The sequence below is a fragment of the Photinus pyralis genome, unplaced genomic scaffold (genome assembly GCF_008802855.1).
Source record: "Photinus pyralis isolate 1611_PpyrPB1 unplaced genomic scaffold, Ppyr1.3 Ppyr1.4_LG9, whole genome shotgun sequence".
NCBI classification, from domain to species: Eukaryota; Metazoa; Arthropoda; class Insecta; order Coleoptera; family Lampyridae; genus Photinus; species Photinus pyralis.
This window is the reverse complement of record NW_022170878.1, coordinates 6,741,786-6,752,668: the sequence shown is the minus strand read 5'-3', so window position 1 is coordinate 6,752,668 and position 10,883 is coordinate 6,741,786. Positions and strand designations below refer to the sequence as shown.

At 37.4% G+C, this 10,883-nt stretch overlaps 1 protein-coding gene across 1 annotated transcript; it reads right to left on the bottom strand.

Moving 5' to 3' along the window:
• Window positions 1-9,305: 9,305 nt before the first annotated feature.
• LOC116181414 (protease inhibitors-like) lies at window positions 9,306-10,088 on the bottom strand. Its single transcript, XM_031501779.1, has 3 exons — window positions 9,679-10,088; window positions 9,539-9,626; window positions 9,306-9,491 (listed from the first exon to the last, which is right to left on the bottom strand). Exons 1-3 carry the CDS (start codon window positions 9,749-9,751, stop codon window positions 9,362-9,364), a joined length of 291 nt encoding a protein of 96 aa, XP_031357639.1. The 5' UTR covers window positions 9,752-10,088; the 3' UTR covers window positions 9,306-9,361.
• Between the last annotated feature and the right edge of the window lie 795 nt (window positions 10,089-10,883).

Genomic DNA, 10,883 nt, shown 5'->3' with positions numbered 1-10,883 from the left:
CTTTGAGCTTCCATAATCGCAATCTGAAATTCTGACAAGGATGACTTGGGGGAACTCATCGATGCATGGCGTATCGGTCATTGCAAACATCCAAACGATAACCCCCCTTCGCGTCATGTATGTCAACAAAAATATGACCTCTTGAGGAGTCAGCGTCTTCCTTGTACAAAGGACGCGCACGTGAGAAAGGCACGCTATCACTTCCAAAACAAACCGTGATATTGCAAACAGTCTTGCGTGAAATGGGGATCTCCCATTTGGGAATAGGTCGATTGGATTAGATTCAAGAATTGGGACACGATGCAAAAAAAGTCATTGACTTTTGTTTTATGTAAACATTAAGTAAATCAGAACCTTTGCACTTTACTTCTTAGTGAACCCGCTGACACACTTAGAACAGAGGATTTGTGTACCCCTGACTACACATTCTCCGTCATCCCCTATCCCTATCACGTTGTCCCGCAAACCTCAATTGAGTTAAAAAATGTGCTTCACGACAATATCCATTCTTACCATGATTCTTACTGATCTTGGATTTTAGTCCATTGAAAAATTACATTTGGGGTTGCGTTTGTCATCGGACGCAATTTTATTTTTTACATATGAAGGGGGGGTTAATCTAAAGTTAAATCCAAGTTTGTGGGGTTGCAGCCCTTGAAAAAGAGGTGCAAACGTTTTTATGGTTTATCTGACAAACTATTGGTCGCACAAAAAATTTATTGAAACATTTTTGAATAAAAATAAAATTCTGTACAACTTTGATCCAGTAACTTTTAGTTGCAGAACCAAAAATAAGAAAGTTATAAACGAAAATTGATGAACATTTTGTGAAAAATTATCAATTGGTCCTTATAACTTTTTTTATGGTCATTTTACAAAAAAATAACCTCTGACCATTTTTATAGAAGGGTTTTCATGGAATATTTTTTATTACAAACTTTTTCAATTTTATTCATTAATTAAGAATTTACAGCGCTACGAAACGAATACAAGTCTCTAGAAATCATAATCAGAGTGCACAGGGTGTCCCATTAATAATGGTCACCGGCCATATCTATAGAACCGTTAATTGCACAGCTTCGGGAAAAAAATTTGTTAACAAAAGGGGCCAAGAGAAATCGCTGGAAATTATTTTCAAGTTTCTAGTTTCGCCACTAGAGGGCGTACGATTCATGGTTATGTAGAAAAATGATTTTTTTTTAAATATACACAGCAAACATGCATAAAAATAAATGCATAGCAATCTTGTATCAATTTTGCATCATTTTGATGTAGCACATATTGCTCTAGCTCATAAAATATGAGGGGCATGGGAAGGGGAACATCTCTTTCGGGAATTGAATGTAACTTCGGATTAGGTTAACAGATTTTTTACATAATAGGTCTTGTTGGAAAGACTTCTCTTCGTGGAATCAGATTTGAATAGTCTTTTTATAATAGTAAATGTGATGAGTGGTAGAAGGCGCGATGTGACATAAACATAACTTTGCCTTTTTTTTGATAATTATTACATGATATTATCAAGTAAGATGAACAAGTTAAAAAGTAATCGTAAACGATTTACATAAAGCGCATTTCCACTTGCATTCATTTCCCATTTGTAAGATGCAACTTGTGTTAAAATCGTAAAAATCCGGCCACAAATATGAAAGATAGCGTTGCACATGGGCAATCCATTGTTGACGTGCTACTTCAATTTCAGTTTATGAGAAGAATTTCATTTCAATGCTTTTCTAAATAAGAAAGTTGGAACTGCGCATGCGCAAACCTAAATTTTAAAACTAATGTTAGATTTTCCTTTGTTCCAAGCGCCTAAGTATCAAATTTCACTTAAATGGTTCCATAGATAAAAAAGTTGGCACTGCGCATGCGCAAAATAAAATTTTGAAACTGGCGCTAGATTTTCCTTTATTCAAGTGCCTATGTATCAAATTTCGTTTAAATTCTTCCATAAATAAAAAAGTTGGCACTGCGCATGCGCAAAACCAAATTTTGAAATTGGCGTTTGATTTTCCTTTATCCCAAGTGCCTATGTATCAAATTTCGTTTAAATTCTTCCATAAATAAAAAAGTTGGCACTGCGCATGCGCAAAACCAAAATTTGAAATTGGCGTTTGATTTTCCTTTATCCCAAGTGCCTATGTATCAAATTTCGTTTAAATTCTTCCATAAATAAAAAAGTTGGCACTGGGCATGCGCAAAACCAAATTTTGAAATTGGCGTTTGATTTTCCTTTATCCCAAGTGCCTATGTATCAAATTTCGTTTAAATTCTTCCATAAATAAAAAGGTTGGCACTGCGCATGCGCAAAACCAAATTTTGAAATTGGCGTTTGATTTTCCTTTATTCCAAGTGCCTATGTATCAAATTTCGTTTAAATTCTTCCATAAATAAAAAAGTTGGCACTGCGCATGCGCAAAACCAAATTTTGAAATTGGCGTTTGATTTTCCTTTATCCCAAGTGCCTATGTATCAAATTTTCGTTTAAATTCTTCCATAAATAAAAAAGTTGGCACTGCGCATGCGCAAAACCAAATTTTGAAATTGGCGTTTGATTTTCATTTATTCCAAGTGCCTATGTATCAAATTTCATTCAAATACTTTTATAAGTAAAGAAGTTTGCAATTCGGTTTATAAATGGTCGAGATGCGAAAAGGGCACTGTGAATTTTGAATCGATTCGATTCAACTTTTGGCATTGCGTATTATATGGCTAAAGTTATGCCCATATTGAATTTCATGCAATTCAGTTCATAACTAACGGAGATGTAAAAGCGATCGAACATTTCTAAACAAAGTTATCGTTCACATTCATACGGACAAATAGATGGACAGACAGGCAAAGGAACAGACGGAGAGACCAACCGGCAGGCGACAGATAGCAATGCAAAATTATAAACGATCTCTAGGATCGTTAATAAACGGCAAAAGTGTAAAATTATGGAACATGTAAAAAACGGTTTTTTATTATACCTGAATCACAATTTCTGTTTTAAACACTCAAATGCGTGCGAAAAAGGGCCTTTAAAACACACGTGCTTTAAAGTTGCTAAGTAACGATACTTCAAGTATGACTTTTGAAACTGTCATCTGGATGCAATAAAAAAATCCTTTTAGGTCGCTTTCTGTAAATGCAGAACATTTGTTTGGCTTTTGTAGCTATCCTTTGGTTGAAGCTTTCACAAACGCGCGTAATTTAGGGTATGCTTCCAAATCTGCTCCACTTTTTAATCGCAGCATTGCTTTAGTTTTGAATGAATGCACCAAAATATAGAAGATTTAAATACCTTTGACATTTCCTTCATATATGCCAGCATTATGGATGCATTTAAGACTGTATTCGTAAGTAACTTCCTATTCATCCATGGAAACCACTTTTCATATTCTTTATAATAGGCTTTACTGGAGTTGGATTTTACACCTACCAACGTTTGTTTAGATTTTACAACAATCGATTTAATGGACGGTGTATTATCTTTTTCAACGGAAATCGTTTAATTCACAAAGACGATGATTTTTATAAGCAAACGTCAAGTGACATTTCCATGGCAATCGTGAAATTGCGAACACCCAGCCCACTTAATTAGACATGTATTCGAGTATAACGTCAATATGACTTCATTGTATTTCCTATTTTTAAATTATACTGCAGGTATAATAAAAAATACTATAAGATACACGTGTATAATTGGTCTTTAAAGCACTTGCAACGTTAAAGGCACTCCGCTTTGCGTCGTGCCCTTAAACTCGTTGCGCGTGCTTTAAAGACTTGATTATACACTTGTATCTTAATATACTATTTTGTTTTTGTTACAATAACTTTTTTTGTAAGCGGTACAGAAAAAATTCCTTCCTTGGTACAAGACTCGACACCATAACGAACCAAATAGCGAAAAAGTAGAACAATAGCTCTTAAGATAAAGAACTAGTAGCGTCGCAAAACGAGCGGACGGACGGACGGACAAAGTGGCCACAATAGCGCATTTTTTTTTGTGGAAATGCGCTAAAAAGTGAGAATATTATAAGAGATGTTTGTTGGCAAGAGCGCTTTGTTTAATTTCATGTAATAGTGACAACAATGTTTGGTAAATGTTATGAAGTTAAGTTCAGTCGAATGAATAAGATGGTGTCTATGACATCGTTCGGCAAAGATGTAATGTTCTCAATGGTTTGATTTAATAAAGAAGTTAAGTATTTTGTGAGTGTTTGTTAGAGGAGAGATAACAGTTATCAGAAGTGGGATAAAGAAGATACTGAAGATATGATTGGTGACGATCGTGAAGCAGATGTCGGGAGCGGAATGGCTGCTGGAGCGAGGTACTAGGGTTGGCTTCCGCAGGACATAACATCACGGTAGAAGATTTAATTTCAATCGTAGTCTCCACGTTAAATAGGAGAGAGGAAGTAAATCGAAAACTGTCCAATGCCGAGATAGCTGCGTTGATTCCAGAGTTCCATGGCGGCGATGAAGACGATGCTGACACATGGTTTAAGAGAGTGGAAACCGTTAAAACCACGTACGAGGTGACTGACCGCGTTGCTGTAGTTCTTTTGGCGGTAAAATTAAAAGGCAGCGCGTCCAAATGGTACAACTCCAAGCCTGAATATGCAGCGTTGCAATACAATGATCTCAAAAAGGAAATGGTAGCCATGTTTAGCAGGTGGGAAAATCGCATCATGCTCATGCGCAAATTCGATAATCGGAAGTGGAGAAAAAACGAAACTTTCTCCAATTATTATCATGAGAAGTTAATGATGGGTAACAAGTTGGATTTAGGGGAACACGATTTAATTGCCTACATGATTGACGGATTGGATAACCCAGTGTTGCAGGCACAGGCAAGGTTGAGTCGCTTCACAACTTTGGTTGAATTGTTGGATACGTTGAATACACTTACTGCAAGCGAACGTAGTGGGTATGTGTCAAGACCAGGCGGCAGTGGACTCAGGACCGAGAGTAGAAGCATACCCACACTGGCAAAAGAAGAAATGAAGAGAATTACATGCTTCAGGTGTTCGAAGGACGGTCACTATAGTCAGTAAAATGAGTAAGTTCGCATATCGGATTAGCGCCTATATTCACAGCGCGCATGAGGTTATACATCTTTCCTTATTTAAAACATGACATTTGAGGTAGAGGGCAAGTGCGTATCTAGTTTTATGTCTTACTAACCTATCATAGCACATTTTATATCTGTGATACGCGGGCATAAAGTACCACTTTATGCCCTAGGGCATAAAGTATCACCATAGTAACTCATTTATGCTTAATGACAAAACAAACAAATATTTGCAGATCATTGAAAATTAGAAACGTCAATTATTAATTGTCAATAGGTACCTACTAAATCACAAGATTGGCCTTATTTCGTATAGTTTCTGGAACTTCTTGCTCATTCACGATGAATTGAATTATTTAAAATTACGTTTGACGTTTGGATGGTTTCAATCGAATTAACAAATTCGAACCACGCATACTCGATCAAACATAATGAATTATTTTGTAAACGAATTTTGACGAAGAAAACTATTTGTAAAACATAAAATTGTGTATGTACCACGGGCATAAACTGATGTTTATACTCTCGGGCGACTAAAAAGCTCTCGGGCCATAGGCCCTCGAGCTTTTTAACTCGTCGCCCTCGAGAATATAAACATCACTATTATGCCCTTAATACATAAATAACTATTATGAACCGCGGGCGGTGAACTAAGAATTACACTGGACGTTACAGACGTTTAAAATGGAGGTTGTTGCAGCAAAAAGAGAAAGCAATAGTTAAGGTATGTTGGTTTCGGAATGGGAAACACCCACTTAAAAGCGTCAAGCCAGTGACACTCAAACGTGTTTTAAGTGGGTGTTTCCCATTCCGAGACCAACATACCTTAACTATTGCTTTCTCTTTTTGCTGCAACAACCTCAATTTTAAACGTCTGTAACGTCCAGTGTAATTCTTAGTTCACCGCCCGCGGTTCGTAAAACTAGATACGCACTTGCCCTCTACCTCAAATGTCATGTTTTAAATAAGGAAAGATGTATAACGTCAAGCGCGCTGTGAATATAAGCGCTAATCCGATATACGAACTTACTCATTTTACTAACTATACGCCTCAGCATGCACGGAGGTAAAGGCGTCGGTCTGTTACTCTTGCAAGCAGCCCGGGCAGTGGGCACCTACGCTGAGATTGTCCGCAGAAGGGTAGTGGTTCGACTACAGTGCAACAGCCAGATAGCACGTCAACGTTGTTGGTAGCGGAACAAAACTCAAATCCCATTTGAGGGCATCGTAGAATCATCTCGAATGAAAGCTTCGTCCGAAAACAATCCTTCCACATCTTTTTAGTTATGATCGAGGTGATCATATTTCAGGAATGGCCGAGTTGTAAGAGATGCTTGTTGGCAACAGCGCTTTGTTTAATTTCATGTAATAGTGACCACACTGTTTGGTAAATGTTATGAAGTTAAGTTCAGTCGAATGAATAAGATGGTGTCTATGACATCGTTCGGCAAAGATGTAATGTTCTCAATGGTTTGATTTAATAAAGAAGTTAAGTATTTTGTGAGTGTTTGTTAGAGGAGAGATAACAATATCAGTGAAAACCGCATTTTGAAATCTGTTTTCTAAGCAGAGATATGGCGAAAATACGAACATTCACACAATACCAAAACAAAAACCTAGTTAGCTCTTTATTTATTATCACGGCACAAAACTTCTCCCCGGCACAGAGGAGAGATTCGACTCTGCTCTCAGTTAACCTGTTAACTTCCAGCAGATAGTGGGTCAGACCAAATGCCTTAAACTCCAAACTGAGCTTCAAAATTTTTAATAATTAAAAGGACCTTGGGCAACATCCAATACAAACAACAGGTAAATTAGAAAAGACTCGTTGTGAATGAAACACACGGAAACCAATGTGAAAATTAGAAAAGTGCGATTAAATCTTATCACACAAAAGAAAAATGGTACAAAAAAACAAATAATTATTACAAATAGACTTAAATTAACGACTTAACTACATTACTTGTCCATAAAAGGTATCCTTACACAGCTCACAAAAACAATTTCAACACACTTGTGGGACGCCGACAAACACCTCTTTTTGCAGCACCTTTGATGGCCAAAATTTTAAAACGTAGAACAAAAACTAGCCGCGAATTAGACTTCCGGCTACGCAAATGGAACTTCAAACTCACATTAGGCGAAACTTTCAATGCTGGCTGTTTTTTCAACACAAATAATCCACGATGGAACTCGCAAAAATTCTTCTACGAAACGTAACCTGGTGCTAACGTAGCAAAAAGCTGAATTAAATTGACCGCACTTTGACCCGAAACTTGGCGTAAAGCCGACTTTAAGAACGTAGTTCCGCTCTCATCGTGGCAAAAGGCGACCCTTTTCTTCTTGACGTCCTATTTAAGGCGAAAACCCTTCTTTCGAAAATCAAAATTACAACCAATCCTACACAATTGATAACAAAGACTTAAGGTAGATTAATCTTTATAAATCAATTTGTTATCAGACATTAAGAAATAAATCCAACTTAATTTCTAGGACAAAATAACATTTCATGTCTCTTAACTACACAAAAAAGGCGATAAATCACATCCACTTGCAATTAAATTAAGCATTTACAACTGATAACAGATAACACCAAGCAGAATCTGCGCAGAATCTACGCCGACTCTACGCAGAATCTACGTAGAATCTACACAGAATCTACACAGAATGTACATACACAAATCTACGCAGAATTTGGTGAATTCACTTTGAAAATCGCTGAAATTAAAAAAAATAAAAAAATAAACACTTTTCAAACACAAATTCAAATACGTTAGCGGACTCCCGTTACAGAATTGTCATGAATCAGTCAGCACGATTAAGTCGGTCAACTGCAATTGAGCGTGTGGTACGTTTGATAGGTTGGTTGGTTGGTTGGTAAAAATTTCACGTCCAAACACGAGCGAAATTTAGTCACCCACCTGTAAATTAACGTAAGGGAGATTTTATTTTATATCAGCGTGAACCACCTGTAGATTACCGTGGAATTTTTGTTAATTCCAAGAGAAGTTAAACACGATTAAGTTAACTGCCTGTAAATTATTACTTTGGGAAAAATTACGTGCGACTACTTTGGCGACCGTTTAAGTACGTGTGAAATAAATGTGAATTAAAGTCATACTCAAGGAATAATTTAAAAATTAGGAACTATTACTGCGAATTCTAACAAATGCGTTAGGTTCCAAAATGAGAATTAAAGTTGGGTAACTTGCAAAACTATTACGATAAATTCGAACAATAGCGGAAATTTTAACCCACAACGATAAAAACGGTGTAACGTTAAATAAAATTAAGTTGCGAGACAATATTACCTCTTGGTTGATTTCCGAATGTCACCATGCACTAGAGCAAGTAGCAAATAGCAACACCTTTGAGCTCGCATGCGTCAAAGGGCATGTTGGAATGGAAGGTAATGAGAGAGCCGATGAGTTAGCCCGACTTGCCTCAATACAGGTGTTTTATGATCCAGAGCCGGCTCAATAGCTCAAACTCAGAACAGGGCTAGGTGGAGCATGATGTTAGATTGGCGCCGTGCGAGAGAAGCCTTCAAATGGAAATCTCGCTGCCTGGTTCGTTATTGAACAGCGTTATCAAGATAGAACCTGAGGTCTCGGGGGAACACCTTCCGGGCCCTGCAAACTAGACAAACGCATGCACCGCATGGGTTTGGTAGAATCACCAACTTATAGAGGACGAGATGGCACACCACATACTTTGTGAATGTCCCGCTCTAGTCCACCAGAAAGGATCCTTGTTGGGAGTATCCTGTCGGGACATGGCTACGATTACAGTTGCCTCTCATTCCAGCATCTTTAGGTTCATCTCACGTGTAGGATGGTTTGAATGACGGTCAAGAGTAGGACCCGAATTTGCGTTACTTTCATCTAGACATAGATAGTCTCTTTCCCCACGGGAACGGTTACACAACTGATACATTGTTTTTTTACTAGCGGCAGTTGAAAACGGTTTTACCAATTAAATCAATTACTTATACACTTCATTGGCACCTTTTGAAATATAAATAATGAGAACCTTGACATAAGGAAAGCTGAAACAATTTTTATTTTATTACACCAACGAACACACAGGAATGTACAATGTACGTACTTTAGATAGTAATTATGGGTGTGTGAATATTCCGGATGTGCCATACAACCTGTTACGGCATTTCTATTAACTAATTACAAATTCTGCCCGACTACCCTTTACCTTAAGTGCCTTGTTTGGACTTCAAGTAAAATACTCATTTTAAATTAATTTTTTTATTAGGAAACTTATTTGCTTCTAACACATATGTGAAATTTATGATGACGTTTGGTTCCAGCAGACGGTATGGTATTTTCTTGTGCACGTGCAAGTTTCGCCGTATCGACTAGTTGTCACTTTTCCGTAGTCGGTACAACTTGCCATCCTTAGACTCTCTTGGTGGCCGCTAAATCGGCTACGTTAGTAACATTTACGCGTTAAAGTTATACTAACCATCGCATCCTGGTACATGCCAATCCTCCATCCAAGCAGTTGCAGTAGTTGCAGTCATTTTCGCGATAGCTCACACCACTGTTGCACGCTGAAAACCGTTCGGTTAGCACAACATTAAAGTAAAGGGATGTTGCACTTACCCCATTCAGCAGAGACGTACACTATCAAGATTGCGATGAAAAAAATAAGTTGGAGTTTCATGGTGCTGCACATGGAATACCCCAGATAGATCCATCGCTTTTATACTCACCTGGTCGTTGCACAATGAGAGCTAATTACAGATAAAATTACTTTGTCAATACAAAATTGCGCAATTTGCTGACATTGGGAGATTAGTACGTTACTGTCAGTTTTTGTTGTGGAAAAGGCCAGACCAATTTCCTATGTATCACCAACTTTAACACCTGTTACCGACCGAGGCTTTGATAAATAATTCAATTCATTATCTCAATTTCAGGTATTTTCTTTTGTTACGCTCCAGTTTTAATATTCAAAGGTGGCGGAGCTCTGTTTTTTTCCTAGATACTCGTACATAATCTCACTCACACTCGGAAGTGGATCAGTAATGCTCTCTCAGTGTCGCGATATCTTCCAATTTACTGATTATGCCATATATTCGTTTCAGTATCAATTGGTGTTTACTACTTGAGTGCCTAATAATAGTGCTAAAAATATCGCTTATCATTCTTATCAGTCCCAGCACTGTCGCAAATATGCACCGCCCCACTAGGGGATAGGGTCGATAAACTTTGGCACCTCCGAACTCTCCGAATTAAATACAGCCAGTTCTGAATGTGACACCCTTGTTTGAATTTATAGAAGAGGTGATAGGCTGAATTTGTCATCTTTAATTTCTTTCATACAAAATGCTTTTTGTTACATAAAAACAAGTCGAAAAAAAAGGGACTTTTTGAAGAATTTGTTGCAGAAGCAAAAGGAGAGTCGCTACCTACAACATCCAGCAAAGTATATTACATGGAATATGAAAGTTATTAGCGAATGTATTAGTGAAAGCTTCAAACAAATGATAAGTATAAACCCAAGAAAAATGTTGCATTTGCAGAAAACGACCTAAGAAGATTTTTACTTCAGCCCCACATGACAGTTCCATACTACTTGAAGTAAGGATACTTAACAATACGGTGTGCCTTAACCACCTGCACACTTGAAAAGCATATGCTGAAATCATTGGGTAACCTATCCTTTCTACTTTATTTTAGGGGAGAGACCGCTCTACGTTTAATCGTTTTCAATTAAAATTTTATTTTGCTCAGTATTGGAAAATTTACACGTTTACCACTTCATAGCGAACCTGAACGAAAGTATGTTTGGAAATAAAAGCGAT

Coding starts and splice junctions, on each gene's coding strand:
- LOC116181414 (XM_031501779.1), bottom strand. CDS start 9,751: ATGTGCAGCACCATGAAACTCCAACTTATTTTTTTCATCGCAATCTTG. Junction 9,627..9,678: donor GTACGTCTCTGCTGAATGGG/GTAAGTGCAACA, acceptor AACGGTTTTCAG/CGTGCAACAGTGGTGTGAGC. Junction 9,492..9,538: donor GCATGTACCAGGATGCGATG/GTTAGTATAACT, acceptor TAGCCGATTTAG/CGGCCACCAAGAGAGTCTAA.